Here is a 24,584-nt window from a genome sequence, read left to right on the forward strand (position 1 = left end):
ATTAAATAAAAGCCACTGAAAGCTTGGTGTCACATGTTAAGTTTGTCTCCAAATTGTGAAATATTTATCATCAGTGTACGACAATCAAAGTTTTAAGTAAAAATGTGCTAAATCCTGATAGGTGCTCAGAAGTACATCACATCAGAGAGGAAACAGAGAAAACAACTAAAATACAGAAATCTCTCATGTGAAATAACCAACAATCTCCTAATTCTGACATAAAATGATGAAAAAGTGTCATATAGGAAATAAACGTTCACGTTCATGTTGATTGATACAGTATGTTTTATTCTTATTAGCTCACCGCAACGCCACAGCTGACAGATCAACAGATAGAAAAACAAAGATACTGAAACATGAAAAAATATATGCATTTCATAAGAAGGGGCTTAAAAAATTGCGAGAAGCTGGTCACATAAGGCTTCAGCAATGATGTCATCAAGAAATAAATAAACACAGATGAGTGGGGCCGGTCTGGAAATACATGGTAGCAGATCAGCACTTTTTTTTTTTTTAAAGTGAAGATGAAAAATATATTGTGTAATTGTAATGTAGAGCAAATTGTAATGTAGAGCAAAAACTACAAATGTCCTAGCCCCATTTTATTTTCTTTTCTAAAAGAAGAAAACTTATAAATCCAAAATTTCATTCAAGGTCTTCACAGAGGATTCATAAACAACCCTGTGGAGAAAAGGATAAAGTATTAAGTCGTTACAGTTCACAAACCAAACACCGCTTTACAATTCACTGTTTATTTATCTACAGATTATCTCCACCATCTCATTTCCCTCCGCCTACCTCTGGATGTCTTCGCTGTCTACAGATCTGACGGCGTGTTTGTGAAGGTGCTGCTGGACAGATATGGCTGCACTCTTCAAGCCTGCTTTAGACTGCCCCGCTACAAAAACATTAAAACGTTAATGTGTCTTTATCAGCAATCTTCCTTAGTCTTTTTTCTGGTCTGCTTTAACTCAAATTCTCATCTTGTAAACTTACTGTGTCTGACAACAGCCAAGACGTGCAGCACGGCAGCCAGTTCAGTCAGACTGCTGATGGCCTCGGAGTTCAAAGATGAGCAGACCTCTGTCAAAAAAGCTCTAAAATAAACATGTTAATTAAAAGGTGAGGATAGGCGAGGAAGTGAATAAGCCAACCATTTTAAAATGAGTACAAAAGATGGCAGCTTTCTTCAGTTGACCCAGTTTGACTTTGGCCCATATTAAAAAGGGATTTACCTGGTAACAGAAGGTGATTTGAGGATGACAGAAAGCAGGACACTGGACAAAGGAGGCATCTCCTCCACCGAGTCAGGGGTGATCACCTCTACAGGATGGGTAATCTTAAGAGAACCACAGCACAGCAGCATTAATCATTTACTTAACTAGTCAAAATTACTCAAAAATGTAATCAATCAAGTCCCTTAGCATGTCCAGGGCATGGCGGGATACTGGTAAAAGACAAATCTTGTGTCTTTTTCATAACTTTTTCAGCTCACCTTCTGGATCATGTGTCTCTTCTCCACGATAATGATGGCAAAAAGTGTAGAGTAGACCCCGCTGAGAGGGGATACTTTCCAGGCTTGTGCCACTTGGAGGAATTCTGACAGGCCGGGGATAGCTGACTGACACAGCTAAGTAGAGGAAGATAACACAGGACAACAAAAAAAGGGTAAGAAAACAGCCGTATATAAACTAAAAGTCCATTATCAAGGAAAGTTATAAACAAGCAAAGTTGATGTAGATCAATAAAAATGTCTGCATACCAGTTTCCCCTCCTCTGGTTCCTTCCTCAGTCGGCGAGCTAAGAGCTCTATAATCTTCTGGAAGATGTTGGACACCACACCCAGAATGACGGTGGTTGCATCCTCCTGGCCTTCCTCAGCCTGTTTGTTGTCGTCGTCAGGTGTGTAACTCTCTGCCACCTCCTTCAAAATCGGCAGGAGCGTGGGAATACACAGATAGCCGGCCTCTGCAAAGGAAAACACGTTCTATGACCTAAAGGCCTCAGGTCAAGTAAAGCAACATGATTCAACAGGACTACTTTGCATGTTTCTGTAAAATTCATTTAAAAAGTGTTGTTTTTTTTTTTACAGCTATTTCAAATTACTTCCTCTCCCTTAAATGTAGTTGATTAGAAACTATTTTGATAATCGAAAAAATACATTTAAAGAAGTTACCTTTGGGTTGTGGGAAACTGAAACAGCCATTTTTCATGTTATTGACATTTTCAGACAAAACAATTAACCGAGAAAATAATTGTTAGATTGAAAGCACTGTTTGAAACACTTACCTGAAAGGAGGATGAGCGAGCACAGGTGGAGGATTTGACCCTTGAACGCCTCGTCACCCAAACCCACGAGCAAAACATCTCTGCATACAGTCAGGAAGCTCTGATAAAATGCATCCCCAACACATTGCAGAGAGAACATTTCAGACCCAAGAAAAAAAAAAGGACACATTAAAATCAACAAAAGTGCACAAATTGTGGTAATGCCCAGTCTTATTGGAAATAGATATCTTTTCGTTTTTTTGTGTAAAGTAACTGGTATGTCGTAAAAGCTGATGAGGAGAGTACTGACACAAACACAGGGAGTGTTTCCAGTATCTGTTTGCAGCAGCCGTGTGGTGACAGGCTGGAGAGTAATTGCACAAATAGGGAAATAAGCCCATTTGAGTGTGGCAGTATGAGCAGAACAATCTATGGAGGAGTCTAAATTTACCGAGCAGAACTGAAAGTCCTGAAAGCGGGAGGCTAAAAAGGCTCCACAAAACTTAATGTTCTGGATAACAACTGAACTGTGTATTTTCATCGATAGCCTCGGTACAGGGTGTGTCAAGCTGAAAATTAGCTTTTGCAAGTACAAGACACAGATCTGAACAGGCAATTTATTAAAAAGGAGATGTGATTTAATTTGCCAAAAGCCTAGATTTGCCTGCAGATAAATCATCTTGCTTGGACCGACTTTACGACATGCATAAATGATCTTACAGCAGAAATATTTTTGGAAAAATCCAGATGCACTCAAATATAATCTATCCGCACAATTCGCCTGACACCTGCGATTACGTTTGGCATCAACAGGCTTCAACACTGAGAGCATCATGATCAAACATTCATGCACTTGATCAAAACATAAAATGCACTTTCAGGTAGAGCTGCAAACATACAATTTTGAGCTGAAATCACGAGAGACTACAGAGATTTGTCTCTATTTACCCAAATGAGACACTGGTGTTTACTGCAAATCCAGCCAGCCATTTTCACCTCACTTAATGTGATCTGTCATTGCTGAAAATGTACATATAATACATCCAACGCTCATCTCGATGGGCTCAATCAGAGAATGTTGATATGAGCTCATGAGATGTAGGCTGTGTTACATAAGTCATCAGTAGGAGAGTTCACCTCAGCTATTTGCGCGGCCAGTGGTTGCGTCTTCTCTTGCGAATCCTCGGCGTCTCCGTCAGTACTTTTTGCCAAGAAGGGCAGCACCCTCTCAGCGACCCACGCTGCCACATGTTCCGTAGAGAGCATGTAGTCACGGCCTTCAGACGACTAGAAGCAAATAGTAGAATTTTCTTTTTGTAGTTTAAGGAAAAATGTTTAAATTTGGACACACAAAACAAATTATACCACCCGGACTCGGGTTACTAGTTTTGAAAATATGTGTAGCAAAAACTAAATAAAGACTGTCTTTGCTCTCAACAGATTACAGATGTGAACACTATTAATTACTAGTGGTGGGGGAAAAAATCGATACAGCATAGTATTGCGATATTTTCCATGACAATATTGTATCGATATACATGTATCATAGAAATTTGCAAATTAAAATGGAAGTTTTTTTTCCTTTGGGGACATAATTTGCAGGTGACAAAATGCAATAATGAATTGCAATATATCACAGAATATGGCAATATATTTAAAATCGCAATAATATTGTATCGTGATAATATCGTATCATGGAGCATCTGCTGATTCCCACCCTTATTAATTACAATACAAAGCTAAGCATTGATGGAAAACACCAGCATGCCCTGGATACATTTTAAAAAAGTGAAATAAGAGGGAAAGATAAAGGAAACAATGAAAGAAAAATGCAGATGGACTCACATTATGTTGCAGGTGTGCACCGAGGCGGCCGTGGTACATGAAGGCTTTCAGTGCAACCTCCACACTGGGACTTTTAGGATCTTCTGAGGTGGAGTTGAGATGAATATACAGCACCGACTGTTGAGACAAATATCACACAAAAATATCTGTCTGGGGAAACATGCTCATCTCAAATACTGGCTATCTTCTGCATGTACTCATGCTAAATGTATTCAAGCAGGGATACACAGACTGGTGTGTGTTTCATGTTTGTTTTGACTCAGGTCTCTGCTTCAAAGCTTTTGGATGAATGTTTTCAAATCACATACAGACATCCTCGACATTGATCTGTTATGTTGCCCTCCTGGTAGTTTTATCTGGCATTCTAAATGAAAACCTGCCCCACAAATTGCAACCAATCACGTATTATTGCCTTTAATTCACTGCTCGCCCACTGAAGAATTACATTAAATTGACAACCAAGAAGCAGGTTGCAGGAGGTCATGTTGTTCTCTAAGATGTGGAAGATAAAATACAAAATTAGAGGATCAGTCAGTAAGTTCTCCTCAAAATGTGAACCCTTCTAAAGATTATTTCAAATGCTACAAAGACTTTCCAAGTAATGGATGGAATTACTTTAAATTTAGACCCTTAAATATGATCTAATTTTTTGACTCTTTCTCTGACTGACATAAAACTTCTGTGTGTAACAGGCTGTTCTAGTACACTGATACCACCGTTGCCTGAACAGTTTGTCCCTTCTCCTTTTACAATGTGAATGCACAGAAATGTGACTTACTGTGGTTCCTTTTTACAGTCTCTCCCGCCTTTGTATAAAGTATAAAACGATTTGATATTTTCCATACAAAAAAAGCACAGATCTGCTTGCCTGTCTTTGCCTTCGTCTTACTTTAGTATTCTGCTGTATTATATGTACGATATTTCAGCAACTACGGTTACCTAAATTGGGACTGAGTCTTATTCCTTTATCTCCTTTTTTGTTTTGTGTGTAAAAGAAAAAGAGAAACTTCCAAAATATGAACAAAATGTAAGCTGTTGTAAACTTGCTCTATTTTTTCAATAAAAATATGACTCAGCAATATTGAAATGATATACATCCAACACACCTTCCAGTTTCCGAGAACTGTATGGAGCTGCTTCAGTGGACCCGGACCGAGAGCCAGCACTTTCTCCCGCAATGATGTGTGGCTTAACACATAATCCAAGTAAGCCAGTGCCAGGTCTGGTTTGGCCTCCGTCGTCTCCTGGATACGCACCTTTCGACTGGTGTCCGTCTTGTCCTGAAGATGACAGGAAGATGAATTTACTAAGAGAAACAACTGGATACATTTTCAACCTCTCAAGTCTAACTCCAGTTTGTTGGGTTTTTTTTATTTTTGGTTGCACAGACTGACCCCTTGTTTGGGCAGGGCCTCAGTGAGCCACTCAGTGATGAGCTCGAGGATGTTAGCAGCCTGGCCCCAGCTGCACATGCACTCCAACAGCTGGGTGTATTGTGTTGGCAGAGCTCCTGATTCCATCTTCCTCAGCCTGGACAAGACGCCACAGCTGGGAAACAGGTTAGACAAGAAAGTCAGCAACAGAGAAAAGCAGGATGGGTGTAAAAGTTTACCAAAACAGATGGACACAAACAGCAAGAGTAAGACAAATGAGGCATTATTGCTCACCTGAATGTTAGAACTGCACTTGGAGGCATAAATGAGGCCAGCTGTATGAGTGCGACGGTGCATCGCTCAACCTACCAAAACAAATCAACAAGGTCTTACAGTTAAAAATGGACAAAACCATCTCATGAAAGAATCACAGTAAAAAACACCACATCATATGGAGGTTGATGTACCTGAAAGGTGCTGAAATATTTGGACATTACATTGCCAAACTTGGCAAACGTGTACTTCTGGGCCTCCTCGTTGTTTTTCAAGGCCTTCTCGACACTTCTCCACAGGATGACCACGATCTCCAGTAGACTCGACACGACGGCCATGTCTTTTCCCAACAGAACATTTTCAGCCTGCAGAGATCAAAGTCCACAATGGATCTCCAAAAACTCAGACAGAAACTGTACATAAAATGAACTTACTTCACTTAACTGTCAACATACTTTCATATCTTATTAGATTGAGAAACAAGAGAGGCTTAGATTAACAAATAAATAACTATGGTTGTTTTTGATATGCATGTTAAATAGTTTTTCTCTTACAGCGCTGTTCTCCTTGTTGCTTTCATTAAGATCGGACACATCGCAGTCACTCTGGATGCAGTTGTTCAGAACGCGCCGAATGGCCAACATCAGCTTTACTGGAAGATGAGAAAAACATGACTTAGTTTTTAAATTACATATGGACATTACATTTAGAGTAGTTAACATCTGTGCATTTCTACTAATTCCTGGCTAATTTTTAATGAGGATTACAGAGCACTTACTGATGTTAGTGGGGGCTGTGTGTTTATTGGCAAACTGGTAGAACTTTCTGGCAGCCATGGGGTTCATCTGAATGAGGGTGATGCACCTACAGCACCACTCTTTCTCTGACTCGTTGACAGGGAGGAAGGACTTGAAGAGCAGATTGACAATTCGCTTGGAGACTGACTGGGAGTCAATAGCCAGGCGAGCCAGCAGGTGGTCCATGTTGCAAATGTCCCAAAACTGGGGAGTGGTTCACAAGGAGGGAGGATGAGGAGAAAAATCATGTCTTGTATCTGGTTTGTGTCTGTGTCATTTGGTCAAATTACACCTGGATTTGTACCAGAAACTAAAATGCGTCTTAACTTGTAAATACTGCATGTCACTGAATAATTTGCACAGTAATCTGCTGAATTTTATTTCTTATATTCAAGAAAACATTTCGATAACACACATATAAAATCAGCACTAGCCTGTTGACTTTTTAACAAATGGATAACATGAAAAAAAAAAAACCTACACGTACCTTGGCAGCACGAACTGCTTTCACTTTAATAAGCATATCAAGGAAAGCTGTGCGGACTTTCTCTGAGGTGTCATGAAGGCTGTTCTTCACGGAAGGTAGGAGTTTTTCCAATAGTGGATAGCTGAGAGCGTTGTCCAGGACGATGTTCAGACACTGAGGAAAACATTATACAAACTCCAAGTCATCTTATTAATGCTTATTCACTCTGCAGTGACAAGAACCTGATTCCATTTGGCAGCACAAAATCTTTGGACAAGAATGTGATTATTTTAATTCCTATATCATACTGCCAGTTTTTTAAAAACATACTTGCAGCTCACAATGCATCCTGGATAGCATAGCTTGCCAGGAAAAAGAGAGAAACTGCTATGCTCACCTTGAAGACTGAGCAACGGACATCCGGGGAGCTGGAGTCAAACGCTAACTCCATCATTACCTTCTTCATGAAGTCTGTGATGACTATTGGAGGGAGGAGTTCCCAGCACTTGGCCATGATCTTACAGACCCCAAGGATAGCATTGGAGCGCACAGTGGGGTGAGGGTCATCCAGAAGGGCCTGATGATGACAGACAGGTGGTTGTTAGTGTGGCCCATATTTGGACCATTATTAAGCACATAGATAACAACATAACAGATGATTTTAGATTATTGTTGCCAATCAATTTATCAAAAGCAAAACAAAAACTGATTGAAAAAATGTTAACAGTTCTCACCATTGCTTTGTCGAGCTGCATTTGAATGGTCTCATCTATATGCTGAATGTTTTGCTCCGGGTCATGGATGGGGAAGGCCTCAGTGAAAAGCAAAGTGGCATTGGCACGAACCTCAAAGTTAGGAGCCTGGGGAAACCAAGCGGGAAAACATTAGACAATATAGAGAAAGTACCTAAATACAAATTAAGTATGACATTCAAAAATAAATCCGTATGCATACACTCAGAGCTTTCCAAAGAATGGGCTTGTAGAGGTTATAGAGCATCTTGTCCACTTGATTGCAGCCCTTCCTTGTGTGGAAATAGCTCACAATCTGCAAATGAACATAAGGAGATCAGAGAATAAACATACACTGTAGAAACTCTGAGCAGCTGAAGCCACATAAGTCATAATAAGTCTACCTGTCTGACTTTGGTGTGGACAGGAGATGCTCTTTGGAGCAAGATTGCATTCTGCATAAAATCCTGTATACATGAGCTCTCAATCGTCTCCAAGAATTCCCCGCTCGCCTTCTTCCATGCTCTGAAGTACACCTCCGTAATATTAGCTGTCATGGTCCTGTAACGAAACAAATTAACAGTCAGTAATATGAAAAATAAAAGTGACTAATGTTCATTAGAGTGAAAAAGGCTTACTTGCTGGTGAACTCCAGCTGATTTTTGATGGTGCCATGAATAACCCAGATGAAGTTGACATTCCAGCTGAAAAGAAACACCAGGAATCGCTTTCCCTGCAACAATATACACATTATGAAGCTGACAGCTTGAAGACAAAGAAAAAACAATAAGTGCAAAAAAACCACACAGTGACTTATGCAAACACACACACACAGCTTCTGGATATCACTCTACTCACATCGTCGCTTCTAAAGTAAGTAGGACGGTGAAAGCATTGAAGCAACAAGTCGATTATCTGCTTGTTGTCCTCTGATGTGTAGTCCAGACTCAAAAGCACATCATGGAGATTCCAAACTCTTTGAATCTCAGCACCCTGACAACATATACAACAGAGAGACACGATGAGAATGTGTTACAATTATATAAATAATTCAACAAAACTACTAGAATTAAAAACAGAGCTTAACAATGAAAATATAACCATATAGCCACAGTAAGCGTCACAGTATTGATTGATTTGACATATAACTGAGTTCATATACTGACTGGTTTCTTCAAAATGAAGCTCTTCTGCAGAGAGATGAGAAAAGCAGAGCGACCAAACTTTTCTCTCTCCTGCAGTCCTTTTTTCCACCAGGATTCAAAGAGTGCATGAATATGGATGTGCAGAGGAGCCTCTGAGACAGGCAGCGACGCCAGAACGTCTGAGGGAAAGATGCAACAAGAAATCAGACATCAGTCATTTTAAAACTGACATTAATTTAACAGAGAGAAAAAAAATTGGCAAGTACACTCACCATGAAGCTGATTGGCAATTTCCAGAAGAGCTTTGTAGGTGTCACCATCTTCTAGGACCTTTATAGACACTATAGCCACTAGTGTCACGCCGTCCACAACAGCCATGACATGTTTCTGAAGGAAAAGTAAGTATGTTTAGAATAATAATATCCTATAGCACAACAACAAACACAAATTTGAAAGCACTTGGTTTTTTTTCCATGTACATAGTCTAAATATGACTACTGGTCAACTCACAGGGTCTGCATTTGACTCTACTTCCATGCCCTCCTCCCTGCCCTCCTCCGCTCCCTGCTCCCAGCGATCAGGAGGTAACTCCAGCAGGACGTCCTGAAGGAGTAAGGCTAGTTTCTCCCACAGAGCCCCTCTCTGGTTCCTGGGCATCTCCTGCACCACCTCCTCCACATCGAAAGGCTCAGTTTTGTCCTTCTGCTCAGCAACATAGGAGACAGGAGTGAATTTGAGACAGACTGCACACAGAGCACTTCTGAAAGCTACAAATTCACTTGTGATAACTAGTTATTAAATAAAGTACCTAACAAATGCACAATTTTGCTTGTCTCTCTGTATTTCTAGAGCTGCAACGATTAGTCGATGGACAGAAAATAAATCAACAACTATTTCAATAATGGATTAATTGTGTGGATTAATTTTCTGGTTCCAGCTTATTATATAAGAATATTTTTCGCTTCTTTAGTTATTTATGATAGTAAACTGACTAAGTACGTTTTGGTTGTGAATTATTGGTCAGAAAGAAATATATTTTAGGTTGTATCTTAGGGTTTGGGAAACTATGTCCTTTTTTTGTACTATTTTTTGATGTTTTATAGTTCAAACAATCAATCAAGAAAATAATCCACATATATATTAATGAGAGCAATCGTTAGTTGCAGCCTTACATAATTAATTAATTAAATGCTTTATTTTCATGCCAGAGTAAGTAAATCAAACGATAACTTTGTGATATGGTTGCATTAGTGTTTGTATTTATAAACTTACTCAACCAAATACTGAAAAGTCAGATTAATGCTAATGCGAAATAATAAATAAATATAAAATAGATACATTATAAAAGCAACCGTTGCCAGATGTTGGTTATTTTAACTACTTTACCTACAGCTGTGTGACAAATGCACATTTTTGAGACAACATTTACTGCAGTAACTTTGACAATATGTAACATTCAGACATCATTATTATTATTTAGAGCCACAATATATTCAAAAGGTATAAATGACATATGAAAAACATTAGATGAATCCTGCATCTTTATTTCTGAAGGGTGTGAGATGTTTCCTGATAAAGTTAGGTGTTAGGTTTACTTTGTGAGAAGTTACTTACATGAAGCTGGATAAAACGGAGGAAGTCCTCCACATTTTCTTTACAGGCGGCATTTAAAAACGCCTCACGCTTTGACATGTTTTCAGTTTTTTCAGAGGCGATGTGAAGATTTCCAGAAAAACCTGCAATTGTTAAGTTTAGTTTAGTGTTAGTGTAGCTGACAAAAAATGCATGTGTTAAAAGTGTTATTAATAAACATTAATCCACCTCTGTCGGTTGGTTCGAGTAGTACAAAGCCTTGTAATCATTAAAAATATGAAAATGTGCAAAAAATGCTCCCGTTGTTACCTTTTTATATATAATTTCGCGAACTAGTAGGAGCCGAGTGACAGCGGTGCCATAACAACAGTAAACCCGCGCAAATTTGGATAGGCTGCGTCATGACGTAGTGCGTCAACTTGGACGCCTACGTATATTTGTAGTTTTCATCTTCTGCCACTTGATGGCGACAAACTACAGCGTAGTGTGTAGCCTCTGTGGAATCTCAACACCGTGGTTGTATCCATGGTTGGGAAGGTTACTTTGGAAATGTAATAGGTTATAGATGACTAATTACCTTATTTAAAATATGTGATAAGTAATGTAACTGCTTCAATTACTTAATCGAAATACTGTAACTTATTACATTTTATTACTTTTTGATTATTTTTCTAGTTTTCTAATGAATGTTTTCAACTGCTGAGGTAAGTGTACACATTAAGCCCACCAAAATCTCAAAAGTTCATGTGTTTTTCAAGGATACTGACATGATTGATAAGGGAGATCATTCCTATAAATCAAGATTCATCACCTCATTTGAAAATATATTCATTAGTTCAAAATATGTATAATAAGAAGAATAAGAAAAAATATTTTTTTAAGTCAAAAGTCTGACAGGGACTTAATTGGTACTGTGACACCATTTAAGCCCATCTGTGTACCAAATAAGACCAAGTCAGGATTTATTTACAAAATATCAAAAAAAAAAAAGAAAAAAAAGAAAATTGATTTCAGAGAATTAAAAACATATATGTATCCTGTAAAATGTTAAATATCTAAAAACAAGGAAAAAACGAGGAAAAAACCCTCCTGAGAAAAATCTTAAAGGTCTGACTTCAGATTCAACCCCCTTTGTAATAATCAATATTTTCATAAGTAACTGTAATTTAATTCCACATTTTTTTTCTCAGTAACTGTAAAGGATTAGCTATAGTTATAATTATTTTGTAATTAAACTCCCCAACATTGGTTAGTTGCACACGTGATTTCATTAGGAAATCTCTCTTATCACTTAAATACTTCAGGGAAATCATATTGCAAGGTCAAATAGGAGGATTGTTATCTACTACACACAACCATCTACGTATGCACATATCATATTATAATATTTCGTCCAAAGTTATCCAAAGAATAGATTAACACTTTTTCAATACTCTCTTAAAACAACAGTCACATGCCCAAATCAACATTGAAATAGTTTTTTCTTGCGATAATCATTCCTCCTGTTCATACTGGCCATTAGAAGATCCCTTCTTATTTAACTTATGTAGGCAATGGGGACTAAAATCCACAGTGCTGCTGAGCAAAAATGTATTTAAAGGTTTATCTGAAGCTAATGTGAAGCTTCAGTCATCCACATGAGTCAAAGGTATCTTACAACGTTAGTCTTTTTAGTGAGTATGAACACCTTAATTAAGACAGACTTATAAATTATAAACTATCAGTTCATCCTTTGTTACTGGACACAGCGACTCATTTTAAAAACAAGCCAGACAATTTTCACAAGAGAAACCATTTATTCATCAAAAGCCAAGAAGAGGCATCTTGTCATTCAAAATTATAACATTATGAAGGCAAAATTACATAGTGAGTTTTTTTAAGGCACAGGATAGATAACAAGAAAAGTACTTAAAAGCTCCAACAGTTATAACTGCTTGGGAAAACATGTACAAGCTGTGTCCTCTTAACAACACATTCTGAGAGCCCCTGCTCATAAAATGCAATAATTCTTGTGTCAGTTCACATTATTCAACTTTTTCAACTCACATTTAGTTTGAACCCTTATTCAATTATCCTTTACATTGTTCATGTTACACAGCACTTATTCATAGCCCTAAAATGTGTCCAAGGTCTTCAGTATCTGAGCCAATGTTCAGAACAACCAATATTGCACAAAGTCCTCCTAAAATATACAGAGCAATCATTTTATTCTTTGCATATGTGCATTCCATGTTTGTAACTGAGCATAAGGAACAATAAGAGGTAAACAGTCAAATAACACCGCATGACAACATAAATATCAAAGTCAAAACTGCTACTTAAGTCTACTCTTGTGATTTTATCTGCCCCTTTGGTAAAATTTTTCTCAGATGACAAAACAGAATCTGTCACATTTTAACAAACTTGACAGAAAGCAATAACAGTTCTGACAGAATATCAATATAAGTTCCTTTAAGGAAACATAATACCATGAAAACCCCTGCAAATTAGTGTAACTACCAACTTGATATTTACATAAAACACTGAAAACAGAGACAAGGCAGTTGGTGTGTTTTATTACAATTACAATATGTTACAATATCTTCCAATCATGATCATGATCATTAATGAAATGAAAGGAAATGTTTGAAAAAACATGCTGAAATTACTGCTGTAAACTATATGACAAATGTACATGAATACAACAGAATGATGTGCCCTCAGATTAACAAGATCACTATATTACAGCAGAGGTGGTGTCACTATGTGAGGAGGGGGTCTTGAATACTTCTCATGCACTGAGACGACAAACCATCTTCACTCAGATCATACCTGTAAGAGAAAATGACAAAATATGTATATTTAAGCACTAAAACGTGGCGTCCCCCCTCTCCAGAAATCATTAAACAACGCAAAGAGCAAAGAGGAATTGCAGGTTTACCATTGTGTCCATCCTTTTGATATATCATCTCCACTTAAATCTACCAGCACCTGCAATTTTGAACAAAAAGCAAAGAGGAACTTCAGTCTTTAAATCGATAGAGTACTTGAGACTGGAGTTGACATTGGAAAATACTCAGCCAGAAACAAAACAGTTACCTTTCCCAAGAGCCCTTTGTGTTTGGACAGGATGCTCCCTCCATTCTTCACTGCTACATCCAGAGTTCTCCTGTGGAGCTCCACCATAGATACACTAAATTCAAACCTACAAACACACACATGAAAACACATTTTATGATTCAGATCTACGATGGAAGAATTAGTCAAATTCAAATTCTCAACAATTCTAAACATTGGCACACGTTTTTCTTGCCATTATCATTCCTCCTGTTCATACTATCCATTAGAAGATCCCCTCATGATACACTTTCAATTTAAGTGATAGAGAACAAAATCAGCTTTCCTTCTGTAAAATGTATTTCAAAGTTTATCTGGAGCTAATATGAAGCTTCAGCCTTCCAAATGAGTAGACATCTTTCACCATTACAGTCTTTTAAGTGCTAAATTCCCTCATTTTGTTCAATCCTTTCACTGTAACTGAACAGAAAAACTGTGGAAGATTTTATTTGACAAACTCAGACAAATGAAGTCACTACCTTCACATAAACTTTTAAATACATTTTTGCTCAAAACGAGGACAGCAGATTATGTTTTCTAATAATCAGTATGAACAGGAGAAATGATACAGCAAGAAAAACCTGTCAATGTTCATTTATGCACACGCCCTTACTAACTTTTAAAACATGAGACATCATTCTACCTTAATTTGGCTCCAGATTGATCCAAGAAAACCCAGGGAATAATGAAAACTAGCCATACAAATAACTCCAAAGGACTGCTAAAAGAGTCAGCTATCACATTACTATGATAATGATATAACAATTAGGTTAAATTAAAGGTTGGCACATTAAGCACCTATAAACCATAGTAGATTATAAACATGACACTGACTGGCATTTCAAGCATCAGATACTAATAATATCTGCACTAACGTTTGATCATAAACAGGATTCAGGGTCCGTTTTATTGTGCCGGTCTTCCTTCTCCCCGTCCGACTCTTGTCAGGCAGCAAATAGAGACGGATGAAGGGATCTGAGCCATCTTTGGTGAAGGCTATCAAGTTACTGAGGACACACAGGACAAAATAGTTTCACTCACATGTTGCCAGGCACATGTTGCTTATGTTACTGGTGCCTATTCACTTTGAACTGTTTCACAGGAAGCAAGAGGATCTGCATACTAAAGAATCTCTGGCCACAAATTACAATTAATGACAGAGACTTGAGCCAAAAAAAAAAAAAAACATAGACAAATGTGTGTGGAACAAGACTTTTTCTAATGTATCTTTCACAGCAAAAAAAACATTAAAATGCAGTGGATGATGGCAGCTGTGTATCTCACCGGCAGGCGTGCACCACCACAATGAGTTTGTTTCTCTGCGAGCTGTGTCGAACAGTCAGCTGGACCTCGCCCAGGGGGTATTGGCTGGGGGCCGAGCCACTATAAACAAGCCAGAGTCAGTCAGTGTCACTTCTTAGAGGCTGCGGCAGAAGTTATACCGCACATGTATGTCGATGAGAGGAGGATAGATGGACACGGCTTGACAGGCAGACTGATAAAATATTTATTGAGATAAATAGTCGAAATTAAAGATGCAAATGTATCAGATGCAAGAGCAGAATTTAAATGGAGGAAGAAACAATAAGGTCCCTGAAATGAGAGGAAAGGAAACTCAGAAGTAGGGGAAGTAATTAAGAAATGGTGAGCAATACATCAACTGAGACAGGAAGAGTAGGTGGGAAGCAAATATAAAAATAATCATATATCTGCCACTTACTTCTGCAGCTGTCGTAGCCTCTGCTGAAGCTCCAAGGTGGCGAAGGGCAAGGAGATATCCGAGGCCAGGCTGGGTGTGGACTCCTTATGAGACAGGTGTTTCTGGGAGCTGGTGATGCAGGAGCTCAGGTTGGAGATACTGCGGAGAGGGCTGGCCGAGTACGGCTCGCCGTCTCTTTGTTGGAGGGTGAGAGTGGAGGCGTCTATAGGTGGCGGGGGTGTGGGCGAAGGCAGCGGGGATTCTGATATCGACGCTCTCAGGGAGGGGGCAGTGGCTGACTGCGGCACACTGGACTTCCTGACCCGGACGGAGGAGGGCTGGTCTGAGGATCCCTGCTTCTCCAGGGACAGGATCTACAGCAAGACAGGAGAGGGACGTTACTGGATAATAAATGACAGCTCAAGTTATTGTGCTTTATTAAAGCAAAATACCTTCTTCACCTAGTTGTGCAAATGAAAAATTAGGTGTTTTAAAAAAAAGGGGATTTGTTTAGTTTGTTTGTGAAATACACAACCTTTGATTTGTTATAAAAACTTTATATTCAAACTAACTAATCCTTTCTTGTAAAGCGGTCTTAAACTTGCTCATTTGAAAGAAACATTGTGGTGTTTTATGTCACCTTGATCAAATTTGTCTTTATGGTGCTATCTATCTTTTTACAAAGATCCCCACTCTGATATGAGCCTGTGTAACCTTTCCCCTCTTTGAATATCCATGATGAATCTTGATAGGTTGTTTGTGATCAAATTTAAAAACGATTTCAGAACAGGTCAATATTTTGATACAGCTGCACACGTTTTGTTATTGGATAAGGTTTGATTCAATAACAATGATGCAATTTGTTTCAGAGTCGTTAGGAGCAATGCAATTTACTTGCTCTGGTGTACTCTTTTTTTTTTTTAGTTTATTGATTTTAGAGTAGTTGAAATGATCATGGTATGAAAATAAATGTCACTATTAGCATACCACATAAATTAGTGTTAAAAAATATACATTTTAACTTCCCAAAAATACAAAAATACAGCCCACTTGGTTGTTCTCTAAACCCTTCCCCCGAAAATCGATTGTCTAATCATATCTTAGCAACTGTAACCAGGCACAGTAGATAGGAGCCTGCTGCGGATTTCTCCACATGATGGAGCATGGAGCATGGGGCAGAGGAAATATATTTTTTATTGCATGTCTACAACCAAAAGCATTGTGTAAAAGGTGTAAGAAATAGTTTAAACAATGTGTTAATCTGCTCAACCTTTAAACATGTTTGTCTGTTTACAACAACGTAGTTACTGAGTGTTACACATCATTAAATACAGGTTATGTTCCCTATTAGCAGATTCACTGTGTAGTATTTCCACCATGTGTGATACGGTAATGTAAGCAGCTTCTGTCTTCCATTTTAACAATAAGTGTTCTTAATGATCCTTTCTAGTACAGTATGTTTTTATTCATATTTAACTCTACCTACTACATGCAGCCCCTCACTATAACACACAAGTAATTCAAAATAAATTAGTGTTAGCTTGTTGTCCTTTGCTATTGTTAGTTTCATTGCCTTAGCTGTATATTCCCTGATTCATGTGTAATTTCTAAACTGTGAACTTTCTAAGAACTGTCCATGTAAGGTCCAATATAATGTTGCAATACTTTTGTTTTTGTTGGGGTTTTTTTCTTTTTCTTCTCTTATGTCATTCTGTATGGTATATGTGATTTGCTTATACCTACTATTGTTGTCATGTATGTTCATTGTTCTGTGTCTGCTCTAAAGCTTCATAAAATACTGGCTATTAGTTAGTAGGTAAACTATTATCTTTGTCAAAATAAATTTGTAGCACTGAAATGCGTTGTTCAAACGAGATGGTCACAAAGAGATGTTTTATACAGTCAAAAGCTAAATAGTGTTAGTAAAACAACAATTCTTATTATCAGGAGATTTCAGACTTATTAAAACATTCATTAAACATTCATGAATATTATATTCCATTCCTGCCAAGTCTGTCCCACAAGACATCACTAAATTGTACACAATGCACCTTTAAAATCTGTAAAATTATTGCCTTTTCTCCATATTAAAAGTGAAAACACACTGGATACATGAAGATGTATGGGAGCTAACTCTTTCTTTCTTTCTTTCTTTCTTTCTTTCTTTCTTTCTTTATTCATTTATTTCCATGTCTACATGGAATTTATCAGCTGTTGAAGAATCAGACTTTTTGCCAAGGACGTGCATGTTTAGTCTCAGTCTTTTAACAAAATATAATGGATGTAACCATCAAGGGCATATTTCAAACCCCTTTTATAAGATTTTCATTTTTTAAAATGTGTCCGCTGAAAAGGTGTTTACGTGCAACAATATCCTGGTTTCTACTGGAGTACTCCAGAAAGCCTCAAGGTCTTCAAAACTGGGATGAGGTGTTTTTATGTGCAAAACATAACCAGGATACTCCAAAAATCTAATCATTTCCAGGATGTAAGTGCACATGTAAATAGCAGCAATAACTAACAGGGTTGGGGCTTAGCAAACGTTAACATTTAAATTAAATGTTACAGTTATCATACATTTTTTGTTAATTGCTGACATTGCAATACTTTCTTTGCTATACAAGATCAATTCAGATGCACCATATCGTTCAATAAACAGCTTTTCTGTTTGAATCAGCAGGTTTTCAACATCTATTCCTGTTTCTAAGCGTGAAATGAATAACCGTTATATAACTAATAGCATACAGGACCAGTGAGAAATGATGTAGTCCATTTTACCCTCAGGGCCATCTTAAGTTTGATGGTGGAGCTGGGTCCGGAGTTCTTGAGAGGAAAGCACTGAGTCAGCGTCATGTCCTCCTCCGCCAACAGGCTGCTCAAAGGCACCATCAGATTACCCAGGGTGCATTTCCGCTTGTCATCTTTCACCTGTGTATGGAGAAAGAAGGTCTGCTTTTAGGACATGTCAGCTACTTGCACCATTTAGTGCATAAACGTATAAAAAATAGATGTTATGAGGGGAAATCTTTAATAGGTCGTTACCTCCACCTCCAGCTCCTGCCTCCTGGGATTGTGAACAAGGAATGAGAAAGAATCTTCCCACATTGGCTCCTTGGTCTTGTATCGGATCTTTATGAGTAGACAGGTAGTCGTTTGTCAGTTGGTAATTAAAAAACACTTGAAAGTAGTTAATTAACACATTCTTCTCCTGGAGAAATCTGTACATTGGTGTCGTTTTCTTTTTCAGCTTAGAATCCTAACATCATCAATAAAATACAACTACTATGGACAATAATACTATTAATTCAAGATTAGCATATGTCTTGATGTGTTTATCACTTCAGACAGACAGTATATATTTAATATTGCACAAGATGGCTATTTACACCTTCTTAGCAAATATCAGAAATGCTCCTTTCTATCAGAGGTTTGTTTAATTGACATTAGCTGACCAAACTAGCATCTAACGGGTCCGAAGTCACATTTTCAGGTATGTTAACATATGGTATGTTTAATGTGCTGCAACTGAGCGACTATTTGGCTATCTAGCCTGCTAAATGACATTAGCGGTGCACTTTTCCTCTGTGAATGTTTGTCTGGTGGCTCATTCAACAAGCTCAGATACAGGACAGGACACGTGTTCATGCTTGTAAGTTAGATAAGAAGGAGACGTTGGCAGGAAAGCTAATGTGGGTTGATGCTCAGAGTCTCTGGCGTTTGTGATGTGTAGCAGGATGCTATCAGGCTCAGTGTGACCATCTGCTCTGCTCTATGACAGAACACTACGCTAGTGTTTTATCCAAGATTTCATTTGCTGTATTTAAATAAGGACTCCAGCTACCTAAGCAATGATGGAGCATAATTAAACAAAATGATGCAAGGACACAGGACTTGGGCCTGAACATATACTGTTTCTCTTAAGTCTTAAGTAAGACCAGACTGAAGACATAAAGCAAGAATTGAAGATGGCTGCAGTGCCGGCCTATCAGGGAACATCCCAATTGTCTGCTAATGTCTTTGGGTTGTAGGTTTCTGCCGGTCACTTTTGCAAAAGGTAATATTTTTCTTCATTTACAGAATTAAATCTTAAATCACAAATTGATGCATAATTTTAGGAAAATAAGGCCAGGACAAAATCAGCCAACATACACCCACTAGTGGATACTTATGACTCACCTTACTCTCAAGTGTTTTGTGTCCAACTGTCAATTGGACATAAGGACTGGGCTCACTGCTGCTCTTCTTTGCAGACTATTAAAGAAACAGGGAGAAGGGCGATAGATAATTCTCTGGACTTTGTTACACACAATGCACAAATGTCAACACACAGTAATTACACCCAAATTTGAATAATTAGTTACTTGAGAGTCTGTATTCGGCACACAATGGTGAGAAAGTCTGTAGTTCAGAAGGGAAGATACGTTTTGACAAGCAGGGCTGCAGGCAGAGAGGCTACCAAGGAGACTGCCAAGCTTTGTCTCCTCTGCACTCTAATTTTAGCATGCTGGATTGTGACAGCTAGTATTATTCAGTATTCCTTACAGAATAATAATACCCTACACTCTGTATCTACAAGCTGAGGGCTTAATCGTTAACCCATCTTTTCTCTCGAGGATGGTGCTTAAATTTAACAGCTACTGTGTTTCTCAACAGTATTAAACTGCACATTGTGCATGCAGACTGATAAACATAATCTCACATGTTAATAAGCTATGACTTGATCTGAGAAGTTGCTTGACAGAATAAACCCCAGTTTTCATATGAATAATATGTTTGTTATTTCTTTTCTTCATAATATATATTTAAATTAATAATCGATTTTTTCATCCATATATTAATTACATTTATATAAAGTATATACATTTTTTCTTATCTAAAATCAGTGAATGGAGAGTGTCAAGTCCTCTGAAACTAATCTGTGATCGTGAGCTATTTAAATAAAACTAACTTGATTTAATTTCACATCTGCACCTGGGGTGGCCGCAAGGCATGGGTGGGTATTGTAGAATTTTGTGTTTTTTGATAATTTTCTAAGTTCCTTGTCCTGAGATTCTGATCATAAGTTAGTCATGTTAAGCTTCCTGATCAGGTTACACAGAGGCAATATGTGGCTGGCTCCCCAAACTGCGTTGCTCAGTAGGTTTTCTGTTGAAAAACCTTGTGCTCAATTATATTGCAATGCCAAAAACAAGTGTATGTGGGGATTATTGGATTGGCACAAGAATGACAATTTCTATTTCAATATGAATGCTGAAAGAGCGGCAACATCTTTTCTTTCACAATATTAGACTTGCATGCAAGATCACGAGTTCAGGAACGTGAAAAATTACTTTATCATTACAAAAATAATAAGAAAAAAGTGTACAGCACAATCCAAGACAGAATCCATCTCCATGCACATTCTTTTAAAAACCCAGGTCACTCTGCTTGTTTAATATCCAGCACAAACACATGATGTTGGATGGTGCACTTGGGACACGTGGTGTGATCTGTACATGCAAATCCATTTTTCCCACTTTACCTTCAGGGCCTTAAAGACTGAGACTTGCTTCAACCCATCATAGGTGAAATCTGACAGGTTGCTCTTTCAACCACAAGGAGATTTGGGGGAGAAAATCACACCCACAGTTAGTAGAACGTGAGTGATTCAGTATGGTTGTGAGGCAAGAGAAAAACCCAGAAAAATGGAATTAAAGTATGTACCGATACATGAATGAAATGAACCATAAAATTAGCAAAAAAAGCTGCTATTGCAGCCACTACAGGGAGCTAGCAATGAAAACACAAATCAGGATAATGAGAGAATTTCCTACAGGGAACTGGTTTGAGACACTGCAACTTTTTTAACAAGCCAGTCTATCGGTCTCTGTACAGTTACACACTAATTGGCTCACTAATACTGGCAGAGATTATGATGAGCTCTGCCAGCAAGCCCTTTTTACTGAATATATATTCTACCATACTGCTGCTTGCTTGGTTGAGTCCTCTGTTTTGAAGTGTCTTCTTCATGTTAATGGTTATTATGCACTCTGAATAAATTTCATTAGTCATTACGATGAAACCGTGCACACCTGTCATGCTTTAAGATGCAGGATTTAAAGGCTCCTGTTACTGTTCAACCCACATCATTGCACACTGCTAATGCTAACACTTTCAGGATGCAAAATTCAGGTGGACTCACACATATTGTCTTATACTCTGAGGCATTGCTCTCACAAAAGACTAGGCCAGATGCTCTCCTCTCACTTAAGTTTCCACAGCCTAAGCTGCCTGTGAAGACGCTCTTGGTAAACAGGAGAGACAATGAAGGGAAGAAGGTGGAGTTATGACTGAGATGGCTAAAAAGACAACTATCATATTGTAACTGAATTTAGATGTTTGAAGTTAGAGTGGAGAACTCTAGCATCTTTATATGTATTACTGGGCTTCTGAATTCTGGAGGCTCAACATCTTTTTGTTTGTAAGACAGAGTTTCCGAGCAGTATGATTTATGTCATACAACTTGCTGACATGTTGACTCACGTGGAGCTGTAGGCTGAATCCATAATGTAAAGTTATGTTTTTCATGGCCAGGTTTTGAGTAATACGCATAATTTTGGATAATAAAAAAAAAACCTGCCATGGCTATTAGTTTCAAATTTCAAAAAACATGGAAAGCAAATTGAAGGAGTCATTCAAGTGTCACAAAGCATTAAGCCTTATGGTAACAGACAAGTGGAGCATTGCTGCACACTGAACCAATAATAAGAACATTTAAAGAAGAGTGCTGCACTGGCATCTCTTTCAAAACTGGTTCAGAGTGTTGCTTAATGTGGTGTGTATGCTTTGGCTGGAAAAAAAGAAGCCTCCTTGATGCTATATTTTAGCAACAGAACAATAGCATTGCCAGCATCATTTATTAAGTAAACATTGCAGTATCCTACTGGCAGGTTCTTTGCTGAATCCAGATACACCACCAGCAGCGCTGACGATAGCCCATCATTGGCCAGGCTTCTGTCTGCACGCACGCTCCGCAGTACCTGATTGGACAGAAGAGATACCAAGACCAGTCAGAAAACATGACTGAAAAGTATCAAACCTCCGCTGACAACAGCCAGTACATAAACATTGTTATTGCTTTTGTGGTTCTTATTTTTTAGTCATGTACCTGATCCAGCTTTGTGGGAGTAGAGAGCAGAGACAGCCACTCGAGTTTTAAGTGAAGTTTCCCAGTTGGAGCCTCCTCCAGGTCAAACCACTGCAACAACATGCCAAAACATTAAGGTTAAGTTGAGTCATTAAGGGCTAATTACTAATTTTTGCAATTAGTGACTTTAAAAAATGATTTCAAAAACCTGTAGGATCTGAAAGCCCTAAAAGAGTAGCCTAGATACAATTTGTTTTAAAGGAATAGTTAGACATTTTTGGAAAAATGCTTACTCACTGTCTTGGTGATAGTTACATGAGAAGATCAATACTTATCTCATGACTATACTGTAAATAAGCAGCTATGGACTCAAATAAAGCTGCCACTCATTTATTTTGGGACTGTTCACATTGTGAAAGCTTTTGGCAGGATGTATGTGCCTAGGTGAATTACAGGATCTATCATTCTTTATTTCATTTTATTTGGTGTTATTGACCACAGCAGCAATGACACATTTCACCTGATAAACTTTAAAATAATTATGGCAATTGTTACTTACAGTAGAAACAGAAAAGCTATAAAACCCTATAAAAGTCTGTTTTTTAGTGTTTTGATGTAGTTGATACTTTAATTAAATATGTTAATATTTATTGTGTAATCAATCCCCCTGTAATCAATCTCCTCATCTAACTCTTAACAAGAACACAAATAAGGCCATTTCTCAATATTGTTGAAGTAATCCTTCATGATATGTCATGTATAAACGTCTAATTAAATGGATAAAGGTAATAAGCATACATATGTCTTACCTCATCAACCTTTTGTTCTTTGTGCAGCTCAGTCATGTCTATCATCAGGCTGCCAATAATGACAATTAATTACCCAAATTAATTACCCAAATTTAGTCAGCAAACAACAAGCAGAGAAATCACACCAATTAATCTGATCAGAGGGGGTCCAGTTATTGACCGGCTGCTGTGTGGTGTCAGCGTGGAGCTGTAGTGTTACAGCCTTGGGACAAAATCAATGGACTTCACCCTTGGGCTCAGAAATATGAGATACAACCTTCTCTTCACTTCAACTGATGTCTATTAGCTCAGATCATTTTCTTCACATCATTTCCCCAGGTTTTAACATTGTGTCTAAGATACAATATGCAATACCAAACCAGATCCCTGCAGTTTGAGATTAATGTGTATACGTAGCTTGCCAGTTTCATAAAAAGCTTGTTCCAAACTATCAGTCACACTGCTGAGGTAAAACAGAAGTTGTTTGTGTGATAAGATCAGAGCAGAGCAGGAAATGAGAAAGGCTCACCTCCCCAGGAAATCATCCTTGTCTGGATCCTCATCAAACAGTTCAATCTCAAGGTGTTGACCTGAGTGCTCATACACCAATGCCTGATGAAGACATGGACATATTGATGCTTGTTCAAACAGGCCAATCAATAGGCACATACCTTTGTTAATGAGACTGACTAATTTTCATTATTTACAATGCTAGTGTTGTAAACATTCAAACCCCCCATAGGCATCCCCAAACGTGTCACCTCGTAAACTTCATTCCATTTGGGATGGAGGCTCTCTTTGACCGTTTTGCTCTGGAACAGTTGGTTGCCGATCTGCAGGATGCCATAGGGGTCAGATTTTCCCTTGATCAGCCCACCGAGAAATTTATCTTTCCCTTCCAGATCCTGAGCCTCCAAGAAATGAATCCTCAGGACTCCCTGTGAAGACAGGCAGATCAGAGTGTTAAGGGGGATCAGCTCTGACATAGCAGTGTTTGACACTTCAAGGCCACAGTGGACTTAGAGTAGATGAGATGAGATGTGACTACTTGTTATTTACTAGTCACTGCAAGAGAAACCTGTGGCTTCTTCCCAGAGCTAGTGCGTAACAAAATATTTGTATTGACTGCATATTTTATTCACATTTTATTGGATTTCCTATAGTAGTCATTTAATTTAATTTAATGATTGCAGGACAAAGAAATGCAAAATGCAATCTCTATGGTAATACGTGTTGTACATCATAATAAAATGTGAATGTGTGTGTCAATATTTGTTTGCATGCAAACTGGAAGTAGAGAACATTTAATCAAACAACTTCCACTTTCCTTTTTAAAAACTTTTTCTTGACCAGACTATGACACAGTCAAAAACCAGGCTGTGTG

The 24,584-nt window shown here is 38.1% G+C and overlaps 2 protein-coding genes across 2 annotated transcripts in view; both read right to left on the reverse strand.

Annotated features, from left to right (window-relative positions):
* Nucleotides 1-604: 604 nt before the first annotated feature.
* ncapg2 (non-SMC condensin II complex, subunit G2) lies at nucleotides 605-10,856 on the reverse strand. The gene is made up of 27 exons (XM_062441684.1): nucleotides 10,801-10,856; nucleotides 10,513-10,634; nucleotides 9,409-9,600; nucleotides 9,171-9,285; nucleotides 8,920-9,077; nucleotides 8,612-8,746; nucleotides 8,392-8,486; nucleotides 8,158-8,314; nucleotides 7,977-8,069; nucleotides 7,757-7,882; nucleotides 7,420-7,599; nucleotides 7,044-7,196; nucleotides 6,538-6,760; nucleotides 6,314-6,411; nucleotides 5,954-6,124; nucleotides 5,781-5,851; nucleotides 5,508-5,661; nucleotides 5,220-5,393; nucleotides 4,114-4,230; nucleotides 3,406-3,555; nucleotides 2,290-2,389; nucleotides 1,763-1,968; nucleotides 1,496-1,630; nucleotides 1,236-1,339; nucleotides 997-1,097; nucleotides 799-898; nucleotides 605-681 (listed from the first exon to the last, which is right to left on the reverse strand). The coding sequence occupies exons 2-27, from the start codon at nucleotides 10,588-10,590 to the stop codon at nucleotides 630-632; spliced, it is 3,438 nt and encodes a 1,145-aa protein (XP_062297668.1). The 5' UTR covers nucleotides 10,591-10,634; nucleotides 10,801-10,856; the 3' UTR covers nucleotides 605-629.
* Nucleotides 10,857-13,232: 2,376 nt separating this feature from the next.
* Nucleotides 13,233-24,584, reverse strand: part of esyt2b (extended synaptotagmin-like protein 2b) — a 29,919-nt gene continuing 18,567 nt past the window's right edge. Inside the window, exons 9-23 of the mRNA XM_062441541.1 lie at nucleotides 23,962-24,138; nucleotides 23,730-23,812; nucleotides 23,222-23,270; nucleotides 22,434-22,523; nucleotides 22,210-22,305; nucleotides 21,468-21,569; nucleotides 19,463-19,537; nucleotides 18,329-18,415; nucleotides 18,065-18,214; nucleotides 15,308-15,660; nucleotides 14,872-14,970; nucleotides 14,463-14,594; nucleotides 13,570-13,675; nucleotides 13,412-13,461; nucleotides 13,233-13,302 (exon numbers count right to left, since the gene is read on the reverse strand). Coding sequence (XP_062297525.1) covers nucleotides 13,233-13,302; nucleotides 13,412-13,461; nucleotides 13,570-13,675; nucleotides 14,463-14,594; nucleotides 14,872-14,970; nucleotides 15,308-15,660; nucleotides 18,065-18,214; nucleotides 18,329-18,415; nucleotides 19,463-19,537; nucleotides 21,468-21,569; nucleotides 22,210-22,305; nucleotides 22,434-22,523; nucleotides 23,222-23,270; nucleotides 23,730-23,812; nucleotides 23,962-24,138 — 1,719 coding nt within the window. The remainder of the gene's footprint in view (nucleotides 13,303-13,411; nucleotides 13,462-13,569; nucleotides 13,676-14,462; nucleotides 14,595-14,871; nucleotides 14,971-15,307; nucleotides 15,661-18,064; nucleotides 18,215-18,328; nucleotides 18,416-19,462; nucleotides 19,538-21,467; nucleotides 21,570-22,209; nucleotides 22,306-22,433; nucleotides 22,524-23,221; nucleotides 23,271-23,729; nucleotides 23,813-23,961; nucleotides 24,139-24,584) is intronic.

The sequence above is a fragment of the Scomber scombrus genome, chromosome 20 (genome assembly GCF_963691925.1).
Source record: "Scomber scombrus chromosome 20, fScoSco1.1, whole genome shotgun sequence".
NCBI classification, from domain to species: domain Eukaryota; kingdom Metazoa; phylum Chordata; class Actinopteri; order Scombriformes; family Scombridae; genus Scomber; species Scomber scombrus.

Bases quoted from the DNA above. Each gene is read 5' to 3' on its own strand.
- ncapg2 (XM_062441684.1), bottom strand. From the start codon at position 10,590: ATGTCAAAGCGTGAGGCGTTTTTAAATGCCGCCTGTAAAGAAAATGTG. The intron at 8,315-8,391 runs GTAAGCCTTTTT...GTTTCGTTACAG, and splicing joins CAGCTGGAGTTCACCAGCAA to GACCATGACAGCTAATATTA. The intron at 6,125-6,313 runs GTAAGAGAAAAA...TGATCTCTGCAG, and splicing joins GCAACAAGGAGAACAGCGCT to GCTGAAAATGTTCTGTTGGG.